The sequence below is a fragment of the Balaenoptera borealis genome, assembly GCF_965194805.1.
Source record: "Balaenoptera borealis genome assembly, chromosome: 2".
Taxonomy (NCBI): domain Eukaryota; kingdom Metazoa; phylum Chordata; class Mammalia; order Artiodactyla; family Balaenopteridae; genus Balaenoptera; species Balaenoptera borealis.
In genome coordinates, this window is record NC_138867.1 from 4,816,000 (window position 1) to 4,840,438 (window position 24,439).

General features: G+C 43.3%; 1 protein-coding gene and 1 long non-coding RNA gene across 7 annotated transcripts in view; one reads left to right on the forward strand and one right to left on the reverse strand.

The window, feature by feature from the left end:
• Nucleotides 1-24,439, reverse strand: part of LOC309623421 — a 720,194-nt gene that overhangs the window by 158,228 nt on the left and 537,527 nt on the right. The gene's annotated exons all lie outside the window — the stretch shown is intronic.
• Nucleotides 1-24,439, forward strand: part of ADAMTS16 (ADAM metallopeptidase with thrombospondin type 1 motif 16) — a 160,340-nt gene that overhangs the window by 78,629 nt on the left and 57,272 nt on the right. For all 6 annotated transcript variants that reach the window (XM_082380311.1, XM_082380313.1, XM_082380312.1 and 3 more), the window contains 6 exons: nucleotides 4,576-4,724; nucleotides 5,850-6,022; nucleotides 7,847-7,977; nucleotides 9,943-10,066; nucleotides 10,477-10,721; nucleotides 12,575-12,713. In XM_082380311.1, the coding sequence (XP_082236437.1) occupies nucleotides 4,576-4,724; nucleotides 5,850-6,022; nucleotides 7,847-7,977; nucleotides 9,943-10,066; nucleotides 10,477-10,721; nucleotides 12,575-12,713 (961 nt within the window). The remainder of the gene's footprint in view (nucleotides 1-4,575; nucleotides 4,725-5,849; nucleotides 6,023-7,846; nucleotides 7,978-9,942; nucleotides 10,067-10,476; nucleotides 10,722-12,574; nucleotides 12,714-24,439) is intronic.

The following is a 24,439-nucleotide window of genomic DNA, read 5'->3' on the forward strand; positions in this document are numbered from 1 at the left end:
TGAGCTGCCTGGAATAAATAGACGTAAATGTCAGGCAACAGGTGATGGCTGAATCTGTTTAATTCAGGAAAATGTTAAACTCTTGACCACCTTTTAATCAAATAAAGAACTAGCATTCAGCAGTTCTGTTAAAGCCTCAAAGCATCAGCTTGAAGACTGTGGAATAGATCCTTCTGACCTATTTGTTGCTCCTGTGAAAATGAGAGAGGTGCTCTAGTGGGGGAAAGAAGAAATTCATAAGACAGCAAGTTTATTACTAACTGGGAGACAATGACAATTCTGTCATTAAAACTTAAAAATAAATTATCTTAACACTCAAGAGTAATCTTTTAATCCTTTTGATTTAACCTGTGATTGTATTTTTTTCAGAATATAAAAGACTATTGATAAACATAGAAATATATTGGGACCAAATTGTCACTGTAACCATTTTCATCCTATGTATCTGAACTTTCTAGTGATGCTAATGAGTATGAGAGAGAAATCTATGCCTGAATATCATTGATCCAAGATGTTTAAAGTCCGAAGTAAACCTATCATACCATAAACATATTTAAATGTGAATACAAATAGAAAGGATTTAATGTGTTAGGAAACAATGCTAACATAATGCTTTTGGGTTAAATTATTGCAAAGCTGACTGAGGAAATGAAGAGAAATGAAGTAAATATGCTTAAGAATAGCACCCAGCAACCATTCATCCTACACATGTTAATATGCTTTATTTTCAGACTTTCCCAGGGTGAGACTGATATTTAAATCCTTCTAGGGATGTAGGCAGCAGTAAATTAATCCATAACAAAAACGTCTAATTAAAATGCTTTTAGTTTCTTGAAAGAGAAAATAGATTTGCTAAGGTACTGCAATGTGGAAATACCAACCATCACGGGATACCAGAGAATTTACCTGAACATTAACTGCAGGTGATCACGACTCTTTGCACATAACTGACTAAAACTGATCAAATTTTGCAAATCTGATAGTTTGCAAAATTATGCCTATTTCTGGAACGATTGGCAGCCCTTCCATTGTTGCCTTGGTGATGGTTCACACAGGTATGGTGTGGTTCTCCAGGTGTCCTACTTTCTTTAAAATCTACTATTTTCCTTGGATGAAGTTACAGCTGTGATGCTACCCATATATTCTTGTTACATTCTATTTACCTTGAAAGCAATTAAATTGGTTTTCATTGGTATTTTAAAATATTTTTTCCTGGTGTTTCCTCATATTGAAAAGAATTAGAGCACATTAAGCCAGACTGGATGCCTACAAATTACACAGCGTTGAGTGTTCTGCCCAGGATTGAATGGCTGCCCAGTGGCCATGCTGGGACAAGCATCAGAAGTTCATGTAAAAGCCCCCTTTCGTGTTAGTTGTGTCATCCTGTATCACCGGTCCACGAGTGTCCATGAGGTTTATTGATTGAGAAGCGTGCACCACCAGAAGTCAGTATCTCAGTACTTTGGAATATTCCAGAGCAATGGATGGGCTGTAGATAACTGACAACAACTGTACGGCTCCTGTGCATCTTTCTCCTGGATGGGAACCTATTTTCCTCCATGTGCCACCAACGCTGAGGCTGTGCATGGGTATGCATGCTGGTGAACCTGAGTGGTCAGTGCATCTTTCAGTGGCAAGCACTGTACTGAGAACATGATGTACATTGAATCCTCACAGGCACCCTGGAGGGTGAGCCTAGGGCAGCCCCCCACTGTACACCAAAGAACTCTTCCAGGAAAAAGACACTCGGTTTCTCTGCTCTCATGCCATGAGAAATCCGGAACAGGGGTCAGGACCACAGCCTGGGTGCATGCTGAAGCAGATTCCGGTTCTTTAATGATCCCTAGTGGAAAATTAAACCAGCTCTCACTTTGTGATTACGTTGCAAATGGTCCGAGGCACTTGGCCTGTGTCATTGCATTGGGTCTTTGGAACAAGCCAGTCTGGTGGTTTCCCTCATCCCTGATGTTCACGGGAGGACGGGCAGGCTCAGGGCACCTGAGTCAGTGCCCCAGGTCACACACCTGGTTGAAGTGATAGGCGGGGCTCATTTTCACCTCAAGAACGGTGTACGTTCTTGTGCCTCATTATGCTGCTGCACTGTCTGTACGGGGTTTAGGTGTGACAGTGAATTCCTTGAACAGTATCACAACAGGGTGTGAGCCTTATCGTGACATCACACTGTCCAAGATAAAGCCTCTTTCGTAAGCCACGCTCTCCATCGGTAAAATGTAAAATTGTGATAAACATGGGATTGTTCTCAGAAATACAACTGGTGCTTCAGCGGACATTTTATGTGTCTATTTCACACAAGGGTCTTGCCCCCGACCACCCCACTGACTGGCTCCACAGGTCTGTGATCTGCATGAAATTAGACTCAAAATTGTACGTATGCGTGTTCATGTTTGTGTGTCTACGTGCACCTAGGCATTCCCCCCAGCCTACTTGGGAGAAGATGTAGTGCTTTCTCCTCAGAATCTCAAAAAGTTTTCTTAAATAATTTTTAAGGATAGTCACTTAAGGATACTCCTGGGCATATATCCGGAGAAAACCATAATTTGAAAAGATACATGCACCCCAATGTTCATAGCAGCACTATTCACAGTAGCCAGGACATGGAAGCCACCTAAATGTCCATCGAGAGATGAATGGATAAAGACGTGGCACATGTATACAATGGAATACTACTCAGCCATAAAAAAGAAATGAAATAATGCCATTTGCAGCAACGTGAATGGACCTAGAGATTATCACACAAGTGAAGTAAACCAGACAAAGACGAATATCTTGATATAGCTATGATATATGATATAGCTTATATGTGGAGTCTAAAAAATGATATAGATGAACTTACTTATACACAAAACAGAAATAGACCCACAGACATAGAAAACAAACTTACGGTTAACAAAGGGAAAGGGGGGTGTAAATTAGGAGTTTAGGATTAACATACACACACTACTGGATGTAAAATAGATAACCAATAGGGACCTACTGTATAACACATGAAACTATACTCAATATTTCTTAATAAGCTATAAGGGAAAAGAATCTGAAAAAAAAAAAGGATATATATGTAAGTATAACTGAATCACTTTGCTGTACACCTGAGACTGACATAACATTGTAAATCAACTATACTTCAATTAAAAAAAGGATACTCTGGCAAAAAAAAAAAAAAATGCATTTGCAAGACTGTTAATTGCAGCAATAATTATCAAAACAGAAGCCTGGAAATGATGCAAATGTCCATCAGAAGGGAACTGGTTGGAAATATACCTAATGGAATGTTTTGTAACTGCAACAGAGGAAGGAGGGATGTGTCTATCTTCTTCTGTGGAATGAACTACAGAACATATTGTTAAATGAAAAAGCAGGATGGAAAAAGATGGGGGTAATATGGGGTCATTTATGAAAGAAAAGGAAATACTAGTCTATATATAATTACTTATGCTAAAAAATAAAAGGATAAACTCTAAATTTTAAAAAAAAGTAAACATTTTGTGTAGTTTTAAAACAAAACTAGACCAAATTTTATTAAAGTAATTCATAAACATCCCAAGCAAAATGAAACAATCTAACCTAAATAGGTTCCATTTAGGCTTTAAGTCAAGTTATTGGCTTAACTATGACCACAACAGAGGAATTATCCAAGTGACTTTAAAACCCAACACTTTGTACATCTCAAGTAGAATTCATCCAGTAGACACCAAGTACTGCAAGGAACCTTAAACAGTTCAGCAATCATATCGACATTGATAGGTTGGTTTTGCTCTTCTAAAACTATTATTTTTATAGACTCCTACACAATGCTTTGCTGGCAGAATGTCAGTTGTGCCCAGTGAATGGGTCCATCAGTGGGAAAACCAACACCATTGAATGCACGCTAGATCTTGTGTAGTTTTTGCATGTGGTGGAAGTGAAGAAACCATGTAGATTTTAGCAGAATTAACATCTATGAACGCTTCTCTGGAAAAAGGGGAGCTGATAGAATCTCCAGCCTCGTAGGGACAGGAGAAGCCCTGTGTGGGTTGTTTCGTGTCCTTAGAAAGCTGTGTGACCTCTGACATGCATCACTTATAACCTCCAGGCTCCCAGCCCAGGTGCTTTGGAGCAAAAGCACAGAGCACCAGCCAGAAATGACAAGGTGTTGAGCCACATGGAACCTCCAGCTGGATTTTTCTACCTGACAGTCAGTCTGTTCCGACAGCGAGAGGTGAAAAGCACGTTGTTTCCAGGAAAGGTTAGAGCTCATACACCTGAGAGGTGAACAATTGAACTGAGTGTTCCTGCAACACGACTTAACTACACATGTTAGGTTCCAGCAGCTCAGACAGACGTCTGAAAATGATTTTGCTCTGTACCTTCCCTTTATGTGGATTTATAGAACAAAGCTAGGTCTGGAAAGAAAAAAAAGAAGCTGCATTGAATGTATTTTTATTATGTGCTACCTGAGGGTAGGGATGCTGATGTCTGCCTATGTGACCAAACGCCCCACGGCTCAGCATTGCAGTAGTGATGTACCTACTCTCTACCCACAAGTCAGATCACCGTTTTGTTTTTTTTAATTTCCAGTGGTGCCGCGGAGGGCAGTGTGTGAAATATGGTGACGAAGGCCCCAAGCCCACCCACGGCCACTGGTCAGACTGGTCTCCCTGGTCTCCTTGCTCCAGGACCTGCGGAGGAGGGGTGTCTCACAGGGATCGGCTCTGCACAAACCCCAGGTGAACGCCCAGGACCTCCCTCCTCATCAACACCCATCTCTCTGCTACGAACTTTCCAAACAGCATGTGGACATAAGCTCAGTGAAAATAATTCTGTACCCCCCATATTACTGTAAAAGAACGCTAAGTCAGAAAGCCCTTTTACTCCAGCATTTATCATACAACGATGTCTCTGTGGTATAATTTAAGGTGCTTATAACTACCTGACCACAGCAAAAGTAACGGAGCCGACAGTGATATTCAAGAACTGGATTTTAACCATGCTTACATGAAATACCAAGGTTCTGCCTAAAATAAGGAGATAAATCATAAGTATAGAGAACACAAATCAATAGATAAGAATCAGTAAGAACAATTTTTTCATGTGAGAAAACCAAAGTCTTGGTTTTTCATCAAATGTATTTCCCTTCACAACATGTGGTCTCAGTGTGTCTTCTGTAGAAGACGAGGATGTTAAAAGCAGTCACCAATGCAGTGCAATGAAGGGGTTTTTCAGTTCTCCTTTTGCACCTATATGTGTTTAACTTATGTTAAGACTAAGTAAAATGATTTATTTCAGTCCTGTCTTTAACGCATGAGACCTGATTGGTCCCCTGCATCGACAGGGTGCTCTCGTGCTGGTGTGTCCACGCGAATTCTAAGGGGTGAGAGGGGTGTTTGCTGTCTCTTCCAACCAGTGGAAGACGAGAGTGCTTGTTCTGTCCCCATCCGGTGTCCTCGCCTTGTCGCAAGGAGGCTGGTAGGGGAAAGAAGTTGCCATCTGGACAGCGAAGTAGTTGAATTTCAGTCTCAGTTCTGCTTTTTCCCAGCTGCCCTCCTTTATGGAATTCGGAGAACCACGATGCTCGCCCAGCCCCCTACAGGGAGACGAGCAAATACGTGCTAACTCACTTCCCAAATTCTAACCTGTTCTACCAATGTTGCAATTATTTGCACACTCAATAGAAAAGGAAAATACTACCCATATCATTAATATGTAAGAAAATGCCAGTGACTTCTTAGGAATGCACTTCTTTTAACTGGTGACCGTAAGTATCTTTAACATTATGTGCTCCATCTCCCTAATAAGCCTAATTGCAAGGGAGGGGTGAGACAAGGTTTCTAACTGTACACTATACATTCCAGACCATCGAATGGAGGGAAGTTTTGTGCGGGCTCCACGCGAACTCTGAAGCTTTGCAACAGTCAGAAATGTCCCCATAACAGTGTCGACTTCCGCGCCCTGCAGTGTGCCGAGTACAATAGCAAACGGTTCCGAGGATGGTACTACAAGTGGAAGCCGTACACCCACGTAGAAGGTAAGTCTCAAATCCCGCTTTCTGGTGGCAGCCTCGGACTTCTTTACTCTTTAAAGAACTATGTGATCAATAGTGTGCCTCCAGATAGACCGAATATTGCTGTTAGGGCAATGTCACAGGTTCTTTTCCTGTTGCTAGCTTGATTCTGCCTGCCCCAAGGCCACTGGCATCTTATCTAAACTTGACCAGCTGTGGGCCTCAGAATAAAAGCAAACAAGATAGAGAGCATGTGCAAAATACCATGAAATCTTTAAAGAAGTGATAAAGCACTCAAAGTAGAAGATTTATTGGTAATGAATCAATTCTTTTTTAATACAAATCATGGTAGTTGATGGTATATGGTAATGAGTATGTCACCCATTGAACACTCATTATTGCCAGAGAATGAAAGCAAATTCATGTCTTTTGGAAAATCAAATAATATACTACATATCTGGAAAGTCTTGATCTACAACTTACAAACCAGGAAGTTTATTTGTACCATATATAAGATTTTACTCTCCAGTTGGAGAGAAATATGTATTGTCCTTATGATCGTAGTAACTTGAACTCAGTAGCTCCAGTAGCATAACTTGAAGATAAATTCAAAGAACACCTAATCATCTCATTCTTTGAAAATGAGAGTACTGTATTGTCCAAGAAACACTTGAGAAATACATAAGTTGAGCCATCTCATCTGGCACTTACTTTTACCATCCCAATATATATAATGTTATCATGGTGAGAGTTTTACGAAATCAGCAAATTCTGGAAGGAAAATTTAAGCAGTTTCAAACAAAGCTTTTTTTGTTGGGTTTTTACTCCTAAAATTAAGTAAAAATTAAGAAAAATTAAGCCAGTGAGAAACAAAGACACCAGAGAAAATAGTAGAAAGAACTTGGAAATTGGGGTCAAAAAATCTGTGTGCTATTCCTGGCTTTGCTAGTCTGCAGTAAATAAATTCATTAATCATGGAAGCACATATTAAATTTGATTCTTAGAATTATTCAGTTGGGTCTCTTATCCTGCACTATAAAGAAAATATTTGTACATGAGTCTCGGGCCTGTGAAAACTCCTAAGGCAGATAAATTTTTATTATCAACTATTCTCTTCTTTACCAAGAAGAGAACAAAGGGGGGAAAAAAAGGTTTCTACAAAAGTTCATGTTAGCCATATAAATCATAAATCCTTGAAATGGATTACCGAGAGAGTATGTGAACTTGATCTGCCACTCTGAGGTATATAATGAGACCTATATTCTCCATTTATCAGTGTTTTTTGACAATCCATTATATTTATTTAAAAAACAATGTTCTCTGGAGATTTCATCCAAATGTTATTCTCTTTATCAGTTTAAAACTACTATGTATTTTAGTAAATGCATTAGCTATTAAGAAATTTTGTGATTATTTTAAGTATTTTATTACACTTTATTTGTAAGAACTTTGTGTATTGCTTCAAAATGGTAGTGACTTTTTGCATTTGTAGAAAGAGTAATTAATTATACTAGTAAAATAGGTGAACAGTAATGTAGTTCAAGTCAACAAATGTTTATTGAATGCCTACTATGTGCCAACCACTGTGTATGGAGCAAGGACCAATAAAGGACACAGTCGAAAAACAATTAATAGTGAAGCTTTAAAAAATATTTTAAAAAATTCAAGGGGAAAAACCAAGCCTAAAGAGGCAATTTATAAAAATGTCTTTGCAATGTATTATTGTGTGGGAGTTATTTTATGGGCAAAAAAGAAAAAAAAAAAAGTCTATCTAAAATTTAGAGCAAAAAAATGATCAGAGCTTAAGTATCTTTCTTATTTGTGTTTGTGTGTGTATTTCTTTTTAAGATCAGGACTTATGCAAACTCTACTGTATCGCAGAAGGATTTGATTTCTTCTTTTCTTTGTCAAATAAAGTCAAAGATGGGACTCCATGCTCGGAGGATAGCCGTAATGTTTGTATAGATGGGATATGTGAGGTAATAATGATCATTCATTCATTCAACAAACATCTCCCAACAGTCTGCTTTATGCCAGGCATCCTGTAAGGGGCTAGAGAGACCAGACATTTAAAACACACCCTTTCCCTCCAAGTCACAGCCCAGAGGGAGAGAAAGCCAGATGAACATCTGTGGACACAGGCAGTGGCTTGTGGCAATGGAGGCGTGTGCAGAGAGCACGGCGGGGGGAAGGGTGGAGCTGATTCTCTCTTAGATGTGGACCTAAGAGATTTGTAGGGTTCCTCAGGGAAGGGAAAGTGAAGAGGGGTGTTGGGGAAGCAGGGAGGGGAACACAGAGGTACAGGAAATCATGGGACGGTAGGAACCAGTTCAGGGGTCAGAGTACCCAGAGGCAGGCAGGAGCTGGGGGATGCGGAGGAGGTGAGTGAAGGGGAGAAGCTCGCAAAGGGCCATTTGCTGCGGGGACGAGGACTTGGGGTTTTTATCCACATGTCCCTGTGGAAGGCACTGGGACTGGGGACGCGTAGAGTCGCCCAATCAGACGGCAGTAGCCGGGCAGTGGCGCCAGAGTAAATGAAGGCAGGGACAGCACAGAGACAGGGGCCGCTTCACAGCTGTCGAGGGGGTCTCGGGAAATCGGCAGCCTCACTTCTGTTGGAGAGGGACTCGGCACAGGCTTGCAAAGATAGGCGGCTAAGTGAACGCAAAGTTCTGAGCTTGTTACCAGGCACAGAAGTGAGATGTGGGAAGAATTTTATTATAAACAATGGGAGGGTGTTACATGCAATGGTCAGATACATTACATGTAAATAATGGGCTTTTCAGTGAAGAAGTTACTCAATATTCGTATTCAGTGGAGTCCAAAGACCTTGGTCCCAGGTCTGATTTTCTCTAAGGTGTAGACCATGACCGCAGTAAAGTTGAATCATCCACTCAGACCCTCAGTGAAATCGTTTGAATGCATGAAGCTTAGACTAAATGATTCTGTTTGGATCTCTTTCAGCCTTAAAATGCTCAACTGTCCACCCATTGTGTCTAATTATCAGTTGATTTGTTAAATATGTCATTGTTTTTATGTATTCTTAATGATACAGTACCACAATCCTTTATTTGTAATTCTGAAATCCAAAGATGTGTGAAATGGAAAGTTTATTTGACTGTAAAATATAAGCTGACCTGAGCTTATTTGGTGGCAGAACTGCCTTGAATTGATGCGACTATCTTCAGTTACGTTTTTCCCGCTCACTGTAGAGATGTGCGCATTTTAGGAACATTGTTGCTGTCCGGAGCCCTGCAGGGACTCTCGCATCATATGCGTATGTTAATTACCTTCCCACAATCCAAAAAACTCTTGAGTTCTGAAATGCATCTGGCCCTAGGATTTCAAACAAGGGACTGTGGACTATAGTTCATCCATCATTTCTGAATGGATTTTTTACATAGCTAGCCTATATTCTTTGCTAGGAAATGTAAAATTGGCAAGCATCACAGAATATATAAACAGCTGCTAAAATTCTAGACAGTAGCCAAATGTGCCTTTTACATAATTTACTGCTGGGAATAATCACCCTGTGGCCTGTGTTCCTTCTTTGCCTCTGCACAAGGCGATTCAAAAAAGCACAAGGCGAATTCCAGTGGAACCTCGTGAGGCCACATTGCTTGTCATTTGTGCTAAGTGCTTTATATCGGTCTGAAATTTCCCCACGTCTCCAACATGACAACCGCTAGGTTTAATTCTGGGCTCAGTGTAGGACAGTCGTGTAGCAATGCCAAAGAGGACAGGGTATGTTTGCCACGCGAAGGTCTCCTCCTTTGGATGGAAGCATAGTTGACAAGCCTCGCAGTGCACATACTGGGTATCCAATAAATATTTGTTAACTCTCCCGTGTTGGTGAAACTTTCAACTCGACGGGAAAAGGTTTGTGACTTCGCCCCTGTTGTCTTGTCTTTCATGAATGACACGTGACCTCGTGGGTCCCACAGAGAGTGGGATGTGACAATGTGCTGGGATCCGATGCTGTGGAAGACTCCTGCGGCGTGTGCCGGGGAAGTAACTCCAGCTGCACAACGCACAAGGGTCTCTATGCCAAGCAGCACCGTGCCAACCGTGAGTGCACCCACCGGAGCTGCCTGCCTGGCTGAGCAAAGAGCGAAAGGAACCACCTGGTGGGAAGGATGGGAGGTGTAGTGCAAACAGCAGACAGAGTCCTGAGAGCCCTACACAGACTCCTTGCCTGCTTTGCTTCTCAAACCTTCTGTTTTGATTGGAAGTGGTTGCTAAGGTATTTGAATTCAAGTGGTTTTTAGAAACAGTGAATATTACAATAGCTCTGCTCCAATTAAAAAAAAAAAAAAACCTCATTTATAGGACTCAACTGGGTTGCCAAAACAGATCTCCAGTTTCCAAATTCTGATTCTCAAGGTTTGGTTATGGAGAACCGCAGGTGCTTAGGGATTTGCCTTGGCAGCACTGAATGAAGCATCACATACCCCCCCTTCCTGTCTCCTTTGCTCTAGAGTATTACCAGATGGTCATCATTCCTTCTGGAGCCCGGAGTATTCGCATCTATGAAATGAATGTATCTACCTCCTACATTTCTGTGCGAAATGCACTCAAGAAATACTACCTGAATGGACACTGGACAGTGGACTGGCCCGGCCGGTACAAGTTTTCAGGAACTGCTTTCGACTACAGACGGTCCTACAGGGAGCCCGAGAGCTTAACCTCCCCTGGGCCAACCAACGAAACATTGATCGTGGAGGTAGATTCCAGCCTCTTGGTCTCAGGGCTTGGATTTGGGGTCTTAGGGTGTTTTTGCAGGTTCAAGGCTACTGGCAAAATATTACATCCACACAAAGTTGTTTGCAGTTAGATAGTGTCTCAGAAACAAAACTGATCAATACATAGACTAAATGGGCCAGTGGACTTGTTTTGATCGCCTTTCATTTCTAGGTGAGTGATGAAATTTGTAATTACGCACATCATGCGGTCCCCATTTTTGCATCTTGATCAGTCGATTTTCACAAAAGTCTGCTTCTCTCCTGTAAGCTCTGTGGCTCTGAGAAGCAGCCACTGTGGGTGGCTCTGTGTGTGCCTGTTTGGGTGGGACCAGCATTCCGCCGAGTTTTGTGGAAATGGGAGTGAAGTGAGAACCCACCACCTGGGCCCAGTGCCTGGCAGGGGACTGTACACTCACCCCCTACGCAAGCCCCTCTGTGCTCTACCCCAGATGGCAGAGGCTCACGACATACAAACGGGCATCTTCTAACAATGTAATTTGTCCTCATGGGACCAGGCAGGTGGTGGTAACAGGCAGTGGACATGCTAATTCTCTACTTTTTTGTATTTCTGTGCACATTTAAAGAAAAGACTGGTTCAAAAGTTGCCCCCTCAGCCCACACCTATGTGTGCAGGTGTGAACCACCCACAGGCCCTCCACCTGCTCTCCGGGCCAGGCAGCCCCATCCCGGTGTCCTTGCATCTTCCTGGGAGACACCCCATCTCCACACGTCCCACTGCCATCGCCCCTCCTGACCCGGAGCTGCTTCCTCCGCCCCTTTATAAACATGTTCACTGTGAATTTCTGCCTTGGTTATTTCTCTCCCCCCATCTCAGACTTTTAGCTTTAATACCCATGAAGAAAGAGAGATCGGTCAGGGTTGAAGGTAATCGAGGCTTACTGGGAACCTGTTTCCTATGCAAGAGGCTCAGGATGTCAGGCGGCAGAACGGCTCAGTGGTCATACAGTGAGGCCACCTGTCCAGGGCTCATACCTGTCCTGCAACATCTTCTCCAGCTAGACTCGAGCTGTGTTGTCAGGGAGGGAACTGTGGTGCCAGGGGGTTTAGGGAAGCTCCAGTGACTTCATCCACTGGAACCTCCCATCAGGGACCAGTGAGACTCCAAAACTCAGAGGTGGGATTTCTATTAACAGGCTAATGGTGGGGTTTCCAGAAAAGCCTCTCACCCAGATCAAGGGATCGATACCTTTATGAAGGAAAAAGTAATTGGTCCATGTGGTCGAGTTTCCAGCTAGGAGATGAAGAGTCCAAATGCAATTCCGTGTGCGGAGCATTGCTCACAGGTGTGCCCAAGCTGAGAGATCTTTGCTAGTAAGATGCTTTTCTCCTGGAGGCATACAGTACATGCCAGTAGGCGAAAGTCCTCCGCATCCCATCACAGGAGGAAGTACTCAGTTAGCCTTCATCCTGCATGGATGCGATCCATTCACCCGTTCTTGGTGGTTTGGAACTCACTAGGAATTGTGATGGTGCTTTTTAGGTATCATTTTCTGATTTGCTCAGATGGAGAGCATTGGTGGGGCTCCCAAGGTAACACGGAGGGAAATAACCAAATGCTCTTGTTAGGTAGTAAAGGCTGTGGAAGAAACACTAAATGTAAGGCAAAAGAGTCAAATGTCTATATATTTTATAGATGTGCTTGTGTCTAGTTTAATTCCTGTTTAGAAAGTTAATTTTGGAGGATGGACAGTGTTTATTACTGTAATCATCTTCTGCTGGATAAGTCTGGTGTTTCAAGTAGTTTAAAACAAATTAGCTTCTATTTATTGGTTCTAATTTAACTCATTTTCTTTTTCCCTTTCTCTTTTTATAGCTTCTGTTTCAGGGAAGGAACCCGGGCGTTGCCTGGGAATACTCTGTGCCACGGTTGGGGGGCGAGAAGAAGCTCAGCACGCAGCCCAGCTACACGTGGGCCACCATCCGCTCCGAGTGCTCCGTCTCATGTGGAGGGGGTAGGTCACTTCCCACGGCCGTCCTGGGGATAGGCACAGAGGTGCCGGGTGCCTTAGGGCCATGGGGCACACTGCCGTCGTCTTCATCACACTGCCCTGGTCCTCATCACGCTGCCCTGGTCCTCATCACGCTGCCCTGGTCCTCATCACGCTGCCCTGGTCCTCATCACGCTGCCCTGGTCCTCATCACTCTGCCCTGGTCCTCATCACACTGCCCTGGTCCTCATCACTCTGCCCTGGTCCTCATCACACTGCCCTGGTCCTCATCACTCTGCCCTGGTCCTCATCACACTGCCCTGGTCCTCATCACACTGCCCTGGTCCTCATCACACTGCCCTGGTCCTCATCACTCTGCCCTGGTCCTCATCACTCTGCCCTGCTCCTCATCACTCTGCCCTGGTCCTCATCACACTGCCCTGGTCCTCATCACTCTGCCCTGGTCCTCATCACACTGCCCTGGTCCTCATCACTCTGCCCTGGTCCTCATCACACTGCCCTGGTCCTCATCACACTGCCCTGGTCCTCATCACTCTGCCCTGGTCCTCATCACTCTGCCCTGGTCCTCATCACACTGCCCTGGTCCTCATCACACTGCCCTGGTCCTCATCACTCTGCCCTGGTCCTCATCACACTGCCCTGGTCCTCATCACTCTGCCCTGGTCCTCATCACACTGCCCTGGTCCTCATCACTCTGCCCTGGTCCTCATCACACTGCCCTGGTCCTCATCACACTGCCCTGGTCCTCATCACTCTGCCCTGGTCCTCATCACACTGCCCTGGTCCTCATCACTCTGCCCTGGTCCTCATCACACTGCCCTGGTCCTCATCACACTGCCCTGGTCCTCATCACACTGCCCTGGTCCTCATCACTCTGCCCTGGTCCTCATCACACTGCCCTGGTCCTCATCACTCTGCCCTGGTCCTCATCACACTGCCCTGGTCCTCATCACTCTGCCCTGGTCCTCATCACACTGCCCTGGTCCTCATCACACTGCCCTGGTCCTCATCACACTGCCCTGGTCTTCATCACGTCCTGAGGAGGAGTCTAGGCTTCTGCCTGAGGGAGGTACTAAGCTTTCTAGAGGCAGAGTAGAGAGCAGTGCTGCTGATTGTTACTTGACAACTTGAGCTGTTTTCTCTAATTCATCTATGTCAGCGTGTGCCCTTAAGGTTTAGTGAATTGGTTTCTGCTTTTCATCTAGTTTAAGATTTTTGAAAGGGTAATTTTTTTGAGATTATTAAAATGAAATTCACTCAAATTATTATACATTTCATGTTGATGATGAGAAATAGAAACTTGCATGGAAACTATAGTGTTACTGAGTGAAGTTTTTATCAAATGGTCTTGTTCAAAAGATTTACTGGAAAAAATTTTGCTGTAAAGTCATATACTTAAATTCACTCAGAAAGTATAAGAATTTTATGAAAGTTGCAGTGAAAATGACAAGAAACAACATGTCGAAAGAATTTCACATGATGATAGATGGGTTTATCATCTTAATACCATAAGAATTTTAAGCCCATGATTAATTGATAAAGCTAGTTCACTAGAGGGACATTTTTAGCTTAGAGCCAGTAGGCACTCTCTGGCAAAGGGTGGAGAATAAATACGTGCAAATTTAGAAACAAAATATTAAGTTCTATCTGATATTTAAAAAACAGACAAGTTTCCATTTGGACAAATGGATTTCAGCTTTGTGCATTCCAGGTTTTAATAATTAAGAAATTAATCCAGACAGTACAATATATTTAAGTATAATGGTACACAAATGAGAATAGTACAAATTTAGAATATAATGAATAAATAAGGAAAAAATAAAAGTAAACTCATACCTTCTTGATAGTTGCTCTAAATAAATGAGATGAAGAAAATAAAGGAAAACTGAATGATTAACCGAAAAATAAGTCTGAAAAGTTAATGCTAGATACTTAATATATATTAATTCTTCTCATTATAAACTAAGAATAAAATATTTAAGTCATATTTAAATTCTGACATTAAGAGCTTTCTAAGGTGAAATAGAATCCCCTTCTGTACCTCAGGCTAGCAGCAAATGGCTCTAAAGGCAACTAGAGAAAAATGGGATGTCCTACCCTGGTGATGAACCCACAGGAGCTGCTGTTTTACTCCATTCAGAAAAAAAGTAGAACAGAACCATACTCGTGGGCATCTCTGTGTGTGACCTAGGAAAGTTAACCTCTAATCCTACTTATTTCCCTTCCCTCTTTCTTATAACCATCCCTTACGACTCTCTTGCCCATACTGGGTATGCTTGATTTTATCTGTCCCTATTTAGGATTATCTAACAGCGTTTGCTTAAAATAATAATTAAATCAGAAAGCCTTCTATTTGTGTAAGGACGTTACGATTTTCATGTGGTGAAGGGAGTGTAATGAATCACGTGGCAGCGTCTGTAAAGATGTCTGGTCCATGAGGGTATTTCATTAGGACAGTTTCCCTCACATCTTCCCTTTGAGAGTCAGGCATGCAGAGGGACACTCGGTTTCCTCAGCACCGACCAAATTACCCATCTCAATAGCCTGAAAAACACCGAGTGGATGATCAACGTACTAGCAAATCTCCTAATTTCACCTAAGGACTAACTTTTACATTGAGGTTTCTAGAGGAAATCAACCCAAAACCCATTCCCTAATCATTTGCCTAAAGAAGTGTGTTATAGAGTCAGCACGTGGATGTTTGTTTTTAATTTCGATGGAAAATTCATGGAAAATCAAGGTTTCTCAATTCAACAGCAAGAAGGACTGTGGGATGCCCGTCCTTTATCACCTTGTGTAGGCTGCGGCTCTTCCATTCAGTTGTCCGGCGGTAATGCCCATGCCATACCGCTCCCAGGACTCAGCACCTAATCAAAGCATCCCCTCCCAGGCCACATGTGAGCACTTGTGAAATCCCATGGGCTTGAATTGAAGTGGACCCTCCCATATTTTCCTAAAAGGACAAAAGCACAACCTCACCCTGCCTTCTCTCTCTCTTTCCTCTCTTGTGTCCCCAGGGATTATCTTATTTTCTGTACAAACAGGAGGAAAATTAGAAACACATTACTGTAGTTAACTGAGCACCTGCTATATCTTGTCACTTACATGGCTTTGTGGAAACCCTCAACAGGGCTTAAAAGTCGAAAGAGTCCATGGAGGCTAGAGGCAGCCAGATCGGGTTCAGGTCTTGGCTTCATTTTATCTGCATGTTTTATATTTTGAAAATTTCCACTTGCATAGACCTCCCAATAACCTGGATTTGGAACCTTTGAAGCATCTTTTACTTAGCTATCTTCTTGTGACTTTAATGTCTACAAGGGGGTCTTTAAAGGAACCAGTTAGGGAATTAATGAACTGGGAGAAGATACCTGGGAAATCCCCCACCTCTTGTTTCATTCCAGAAACATTACCTGGCATCAGTAAAGGAAGGATAATCCCATTTCCTTATCTGTTCTAATGGGCCTGTCTCTCTATAGAAAATAAGATTTCCTGACAGTACCTCTCATCTTCTTTTCTGACAGCTTCCTCTGCTCTTTTTTTTCCCTTTCCACTCACATTTATGACATAACCATGGGGTTTTATTTCAGTTATCCTGCTTAGTCGTGCCTCGACCGGACTCTCACTGGGGCATTGGTGATGTGCAAGGACTCATACAATGAGATGCTAAACCAAGAGTATTTGGGGGGATAGGAACCAGCTTAGCCAATTATGTCCTACTCTAAGATAAGGACTTTTAGACATGGTGATGACTTCACCAGACTCTTGTTGACAGTGTAAAGGCATCAGCAATTTCTCAAAATTACATATGCTGCAATTTTTAAAAATCTACTTCTGTGATTCAGTCGGTGCAGTGCATTTCAAATAGTAACGAATTTCAAACCTCTGATTTACTTCCTCATGAAAAGGCTTATTCAGATGTGGCTTATAGTTACGTTTAATTTATCTGCTATGCATCATGCAATGTCTGAGGATTATCATCTTTCAAATGGAAATATTCATCTGGTTCACAATTCCTCAGACAAATCTTAAAACTGGCTTGTGAATCAGGCTCTTTCGTACTTTCCCAGTAATGTTCTCTTCACCATCTACAGATATTTCTAGGGCTTAAACTTTAATTAGCTTAGTGGTTAGGTTTAGAAAATGGAATAAAAAATAAAAAGAAAATGGAATAAAATTATGTATTAACAACCTTGCCCTTGTTTTGTTGATATGAAACCATTCATTCATTCATTCACTGTTCAGTCAGCAAATATTTGTGGGTGTCAGTCTGAATCTCAAACTTCTTTAAGCCACGTGGGGAAAATGTAGAGACCTTTGCTAATTCTCTCTGTTTCTGAAGTGGATGATGAAACACCAATGTAATTGTTACTTTATATGAAAAGTATTTAGTGACTTATTAGCATTATGGCTAATGGAAACATGGTACCTCTGTACAGCTCAACCAAGGCGTTGAGTACTTACATTCTTCCTTAAATGTGCAAGGCACCACGCTGAGTTCTGAGTCTATAATGAGGAATCATACAGACTGGCCCTGTCCTTCAAAACATGCAATCTGGAGGGAGGAATTACCGCACACCCATGCATAACATGCGAGATTATAAACTGTCGTATGCAGGCATTCATGAGAACTCAGAGAGGACCTCAGAAACGTGGCACAGAGAGTGCTGGGTTAGCTGCATTTTGAGTATCTGTCGTAGTCAGAGGTGGAGAGCTGAGACGGCTTTTGAACATCAGCCATTCATATTACTCACCTCACTGGCTAAAAATCACATCTTTTTCACAGGAATTACTTCAAATTAGACATCCCCCATCCTTACATTCAAAACATCCTTACCTATTTTGAATCTTAGAGTAAATGTGCATTTTACTTTTTTAAACTTTACCTAAAGGCTTGGGCTTGTCCTTCTAGGTCTCAGAGATCAACTGAAATGATTCTGGCTTTTTCCTCCCTGCCTTGGGTCACCTTTGAGCCAAGTTCATGAAACCACTTCTCTGTCTTTATCCAAGACCCGGATAAATTACAAAACACATCCCCACTTTAGCCCTCTTGCCCCCCAGAAAAGCAGAGGAGAGGAAAACAAGTTCATCCCCTGGAGAGGGACCAACTTCCTCAGGGGGCCTGTGCAATGTCCACCCCATCCATTTCTTCAAGAGCCCCCAAAGGTTCAGGGTAAGATGAAGAAGTCCAGAAGTCCATCTCGTCCACTCTTCCTGGGGAGTAGGAACCCTTCCCTGTTCCCAGAGCTCCGCAGTCCTGCACAGCCCCCCTCACTGGGGGTATTGGGACCCATCCTAGCTCCAGCCCCTCTCAGGCTCCTGTGGTGGTTACGTGGTCACGGATGGCTCCCCCTCCACCATCCTCCTGCCAGGGGAGGGAGGTGCACATGTGGGTTTCAAGTCCTGCTGCCTCCTTCTCATTAACCAAACTTGGAACCTTAAAGATGGATAACACCTGCCTACAGCAAAATGAAGGTCATGTCCTGCTGTCATTTCAGACAGGTCAGTGTGGTCAGTTAAATCAGATATCGGACCAGTTTCTTGTTAAGCAGAACAGACACAAGGATGTCACGGGCCATCCATAAATGGCCATCATCACCACCCTCCAAGCTCTGGTGCCCGTTAGGGTACCATCAGGCCAGGAAGGCTGTCACTTAAGCACACCTGGGCATCATTTAGACTCTAGCAGCAGCTCCCAGGAGTTCACCCACTCTGCTTTCCTGGAATTATCTTCCTTCTTCTGCTGTCAAGGTCCTTCAATGTGCAGGCATTCATGTCTGTACTATATCTAGCGCTTACCACAGAGAGGATGCATGCTTCTCGCGAAAACACATGCTTCGTTTATGGAATATTTTCCAGTTTTCTGTGTAGTTTTGCTTAAATGATGGGTTTCTTTTCCTTTATAAAAAAAATGATAAGGATTTTATCAACAGCTGAAACTCATTCTATTGTTAGAATTACTGAAAACTTAGAGATTCTTTGATATAATCACAGTCTTTTAGACTGAATACTCCTTGTCCAGATATTTTGGCAAAATGTGAAGATTTTAAAATGATTTCCAAGAGCTGGCGAGGGCTGGTTTCTGTCAAAAGATAAAGATAGAGCTTCATCACATTGCTCGTTAAACTCACCACCTTCCATGGCTAGGGTTCAGCTTTGGGCTTTCCCCAGTTAAAGGATTATTCTCTTTAATTTATTCTTCGAATTTTATACTCTTGTTCTCTCTTATCTATTAACATGGATCATTTTAGAAGATTGGCCAGCTTGATTCTAACATTCCTGTGGACTAAGAGATTTTTCCTTCTGACAGATAGTTGAGAGATTGGAAGCACAGTTGAGAAATTGCTTTACAGATGTGCCCTCAGTCAGAGAAATGATACCTGAGTCTCCGTAAACATTCAGCCAGGTGGCTGAGGAGACCCCCAACCCACATGAAACTCTTCTGAAAACATAATTACCTAAAACCTAGTGTAAAAATAGAGCCCAGAAACCCTAAATACCACTGGGCATGTGGCTGTCTGTATTTTTATTTTCCCAGAATATTCAGATGTTTAAAAACAAAGGAAGAAACATTTAAATTCGCCTTTAGAGTTACTATTGTTTATATGGGGAAAGTAATTTTAAATTAAAACCTCAAGCATCCCTACCACCTACAAACAGATTTGACCTCCAAAATTCATCATCTCTTGGTGCATTGCTGAACTTTTAGATTCGTGACCATTTCAATGTGGGAGAAAGCAGAGTGTCTAGTGTCCCCAGGCTAAATCCCTGTGAAAATCTTGTCTTTTGGAAAATGCTGTGACTTGATCTGAGATGCAGAGCCAGGAGTGTTTTCCGGCATCCTCATATCCATAGGCAACTAACTCCCAACCCGGTCAGGGCCTGCATTGACGCCTGAGGGTCTTCATCCTGGGATGGTGGGTGCCGGTGCGTGCCATCTCCTCTTTGATGTCTGAATGTCTCTAAGGACCCCTTCAATTAAGAGAATGTGCCGTTGAGCCTGGCCATTTCGACTTTAATTGTCTAGAATTTGGGCATCACTGGTCCATCCCGTAGGCACCTGGCATGTAAGGTTTCATCCATTCACCTATTCCTGTCCGTGTTGAGAGGGAACGCCTGCAGCCTGAGAAGCCCGGCCTGCAGGCTCCCAGCCTGTGGCTAGTAAGAACGCCGACCAAAAACCTGCCTTGGCTTTACTCCTTCATTCTCGATTTGACTTAATCTCGGTGAAAATGCACAGAGACATCGGATGCAATTCTCCTTTTAAAAATGCAGAAATGGAGGTAAATGGCTATAGTATGACTGAAAGGATATTCTTTCTATAGGCTCCCAGGTCAGTCTCTGCAGAAAGCCCAGGATCTGGGCACACTGCATGGAAGTGAGAAAGTGTCCTGCAGAGCAAAGGATTTCTATTATGCATCCTCACATCTCATCATTCCTACGTGCTATTGTGTTGAGCGATGCCTGGATTTTTTTTTTCCCCTTTCTTTGGTTTTGATTTTTTCCTGCACTGGTTTCAATTTTGTAAGCTTTCTCAATGTTTTAAACTTTTCTTGGGTCTGAGGAAGTGCTTTTTGTAGGTTCAGTGTTCCCTGCACCTCTGGGGTGCCTTTGCTATGCTCTGCTCACCAGTGGTCAGCTTCAGGAGGCCCTCAGGCAGCAAGCCGTGGTCCTCACCACCCCAAAGCAGCACCACCCTCAACTTTCCTGCCCGGATATTTGTCTTCATGGGTGACGTGTGTACATGTCACTGCGTTCTCTCTGTGGTTTAGATTCTGGGACCGTGATGGGATGGTCTAGGGTGCTGGTTGGCTGGTGACGCTTGCTGTTTGTTATTAGCTGCTGTGTGCTCAGGGTCCAGCACATCCCAGGCATCAAGTATACATTTGTTGAATAAACAAATGCAAGATGTCAACCGCTTTTCCATTTATAAATATGCGAAGGCCACAGATGGAAATGGCGATGCAGGGTCAGGCCGCTGTCGCCCCTCCATGGTGGCTTCCCCAGGGCTGCCCCTCAGGCTCTTCATCCTTCCGCTCCTGGATGTGAAGAAGGGAGCACACCTGAAAGCGAATTGAAATTCCCTAGAATTCAAATTCCCTTGCTTCTAGCCTTCTACTCAGCTCCCAGTGAAACAGAGTTTAAGAAATTGTCCTCCAGTATATGAAGAGTTCTGAAACAGAATATATTATGAATCTCTTTCCTTCTCAAACAGGAATCAAACAAGAGCTTAAAATCTCTACACGTGCATGTCACGTTGGATAGGAAGGCCAGGCCAGCAGGTGCCCTGTCATGCCAAGGCGAGAACGTGCAGCGTGGGGTTTTGGCCAGACTGTCAGGGATCGAGTCCTGGCCCAGCCTCTTTAAAACTCGTGAGCTCCTTAAGCCTTTTACGCCTTAGCAAGCCCATCTATAAAGTGAGGATAATAATGTAATCAACCACATAGGGTTCCTTTAAGGATTAGAGGAGAGAATACCTGTAAAGCTCTAACACTTAGTCTGGCCAAGTAAATGTCAGCTTCTATTCTTTTCCATTAGTGTTATAGCTTTGCTTAAGAAATTGGACTGTTTAGATTACTAAACTCTTAAAGCAAGAGGGAATTACACAATGATACTAGTCACGTGGCCCCAGGCAGGGGAGATGAAAAGATTCCTCCCTATTTTGGATTGTGCTGCTGTCTTCAAGGTCCTGTGTGCTTTTGCACACTGGTGTGTGCAGGCATGTGTGGTGGACACACACACTTGGAGAGGGGCCTGCAGCATGTCTCTGTGTGTCTCTGTGTGCCCACGGGGTGTGCAAGCTGGTAGCTGCCACAATGAGTGGACAAAGCATGGCCTGCCCTTTTCCTACCAGGATGGGACAATGGCCAGCGGGCAGGACTTTGGGGCAGCTCAGGAGGAGGAATGGAGCGAAGGGTACCAGAAGTACATCCTGGAAGCTGCAGTTTCCAGCGTAACAGATGAGTTCACTCTCTTATGCAGCATTTAAAGGAGATGGAGAGAAATGGTCCTGTGAAACGCCTTCTGATTCCCCAGCCTCATGGATGGAGCGTGCCTTTCTTGGGCGGACTCAGGTCACCACGCAGAGTTCAGCCCCAGCACGTGGTGTGATAAGGCAGCATGTGGTCCTGTCCACAGGGGCAGTCCTGACCTTGCAGAGCCCTCGGCCCCCGCTGAATGCCCCAGACAGTTAGGCCACTGGTTCTGAAACCTGTCATGTGGAGCTCCTATTTTCCCTTTCTCCACCCAGGCTGCTATCTTAGCATCTGACCTTGACAACATGCCAGCCTGTAACCTTATCAGACTCACAAACTGAGAACTTTAGGTCCAGGTAAATGCTGAACCCAAGATCTTGAGTGTACAGAGTATAGGCATATTGTGAGTGAAAGTCTCTGATTAAGGACCTAAGAAAAGCCCTTTGAAACAAAGGCATAGACATTGCACACAAACATGAGGGCCGTTTCTTTTGCTTAATATTTAATTCACCATTTTTCCTTCAAGTGAGGTTATGGGATGGTTGAAATATAGGTAAGCACAACGTAATGAATAGACAACAGAGAAGCAGGAGTTTGAGAGAGGTTTCAGAGGCAACTCATAAGGGAGAAATGATCTGATAAGAACCATACAGAAATTAAGAAACAAAATCAGGAATATGAAAAAGAAATGCAGATGTTCTTGGCCACGACTGTGGGTTCAGATTTTCAGGTTCTCAAGTGAAGCAAAGACCTTCTGTTCTCATGGAATTTTCTGCAGCCCTGGATAAACTGTGAAAAATGGTTTCTCAGAGCATAACCAAAACCTTTACAAGCACCCTGGCCGTGTGACACCTGGGATGCCCCCTAAGAGTTCAAGTGTGAGAGTCTCGGCACAGCCCAAGGAGCGGAGCCCTGGTGTGGAGGCTGACTTCCACTCCACCCTCTACTGAGGAGGGAGTCTGAACAGGCCCGGAACCCTTCCTTCTTCTTCAGTGCCTGTGTGGGTGTGTGCTTTATGGGGCCCCTGACGTGCTTTCCAGTTTTTGATTTTCTGTGTCAATCAACAGTTACCACGTGGATCAAAACAGAAACCCGATGTCAGCTTCCCCTGCTCCCAGCGCCTCCCTCCCTGGTGCATCTCTTAGGCTTTTGTTGCTGAGCTTTCTGGGGGGCGAAGAGCAGGGAGGGGAAGGGGAGGCCCAAGCAGGTAGGCAGACAGGCTGCAGGCCAATATGAGGTCAGGTGAGCATCATCTGAGAGGTCAGGCCCCTCCTGCCCCATCCTGCACTGCCCGGTGTCCTTGAGAAAAGACTGCCCAGGATGTCAGAAAGAGGGGATGTGCATTTTCATGAAGGCCCAAATCTGTAGATGTTGGAATTATTTTTCATTACAAATGTCACAAACATAGAAAATAGGGAAGACAAATCTTCCTCTGACCCAAGGTCACTGCAAACATTTTAATAAGTCCTGTCGCATCTCTTCCTTATGTTCCGGTTTACATGTGTGTGTTCTCTTTCAGAAGTTCGTTAATGTTAAGCTTTTTCCATGTTATCACATCATTTGTATACTTCATTTGCAGAGAGTTCCTCCTTACATATTAAGTCAATAGCTAATTTTTAATATGGGAGTTCACATTCTTGAGCAAATACATTCAACCATTATTGATACTTTTGTTGATCTAAAACAATAAAATAGCTGGTTATTTTACCAGCAAAATGGGTTTATCAGGGAACAGCAAAGAACTGCAATTCTGGACATGCAATTTATATCAAACCACAGGCAAGTCCAGAGAATAAAGGAGAGGAACATTCTTTTATAGAGGAGAAAAGGAAGTTGTGATGGGCTGTTATAAACAAAAAGTCCATTGGAGGAAACTGGGAGTTTGAAGTATCGAGACTTTCCATTGGCTGAGCTGTGCCGTTTCTCACTGGCTGGACTGTTGCCAGGCAAGGAGAAATTCTTCCTTCCTTCTGCTGGTAGTAAAGTAATAACCTTCTTTCTGTTGGTGATGCAAGGTACCTCTCTTCTTGTTGATAATGCAGTTGACATCGAGTGGTGGGGCATGAGAGCTCCCCCATCTGGCCTTCCGATTCCTTTTTCTTTTTTTCTTTTGAATGTAAGGGACCTGAATGACTCTCTTTTCCTTGAAAATAAAGAGTATTATTCTTATATAAATTTAAAAATGACCTCTCTGTGTGTGGTTCTATACTACAGTTTTAAGTAAGATGCCATCATTTAAAGTGTGAGAGTCTGGTAGCCAATAGTTTACCTTCACTAATTCAACCAATGTTTATTGAGTACCTCTTCATTTTGTGTGTCAAGTACTATGTGTTGAAGTGTTTACAATAAATACTCATGAATTTCACATTCTATGCATTAAAACTTTAGTATTATCAGAATATTTAATCATATTTTCATATTAATTTTTTTGAAGACTATAGATTACTTTTTGAAAGTAAGACTATCTGTGCAACCACTACCCATATAAAGAACTGGAACATTGTCGGCACCAAACCAATTGCATTTTATGTATGTATGTATGTATGTATTTATTTTTGGTTGCGTTGGGTCTTTGTTGCTGCGCGTGGGCTTTCTCTGGTTGTGGCGAGCAGGGGCTACTCTTCGTTGCGGTGCGCAGGCTTCTCATTGCAGTGGCTTCTCTTGTTGTGGAGCACGGGCTCTAGGCGTGTGGGCTTCAGTAATTGTGGCACATGGCTCAGTAGTTTTGGCTCGTGGGGTCTAGAGCACAGGCTCAGT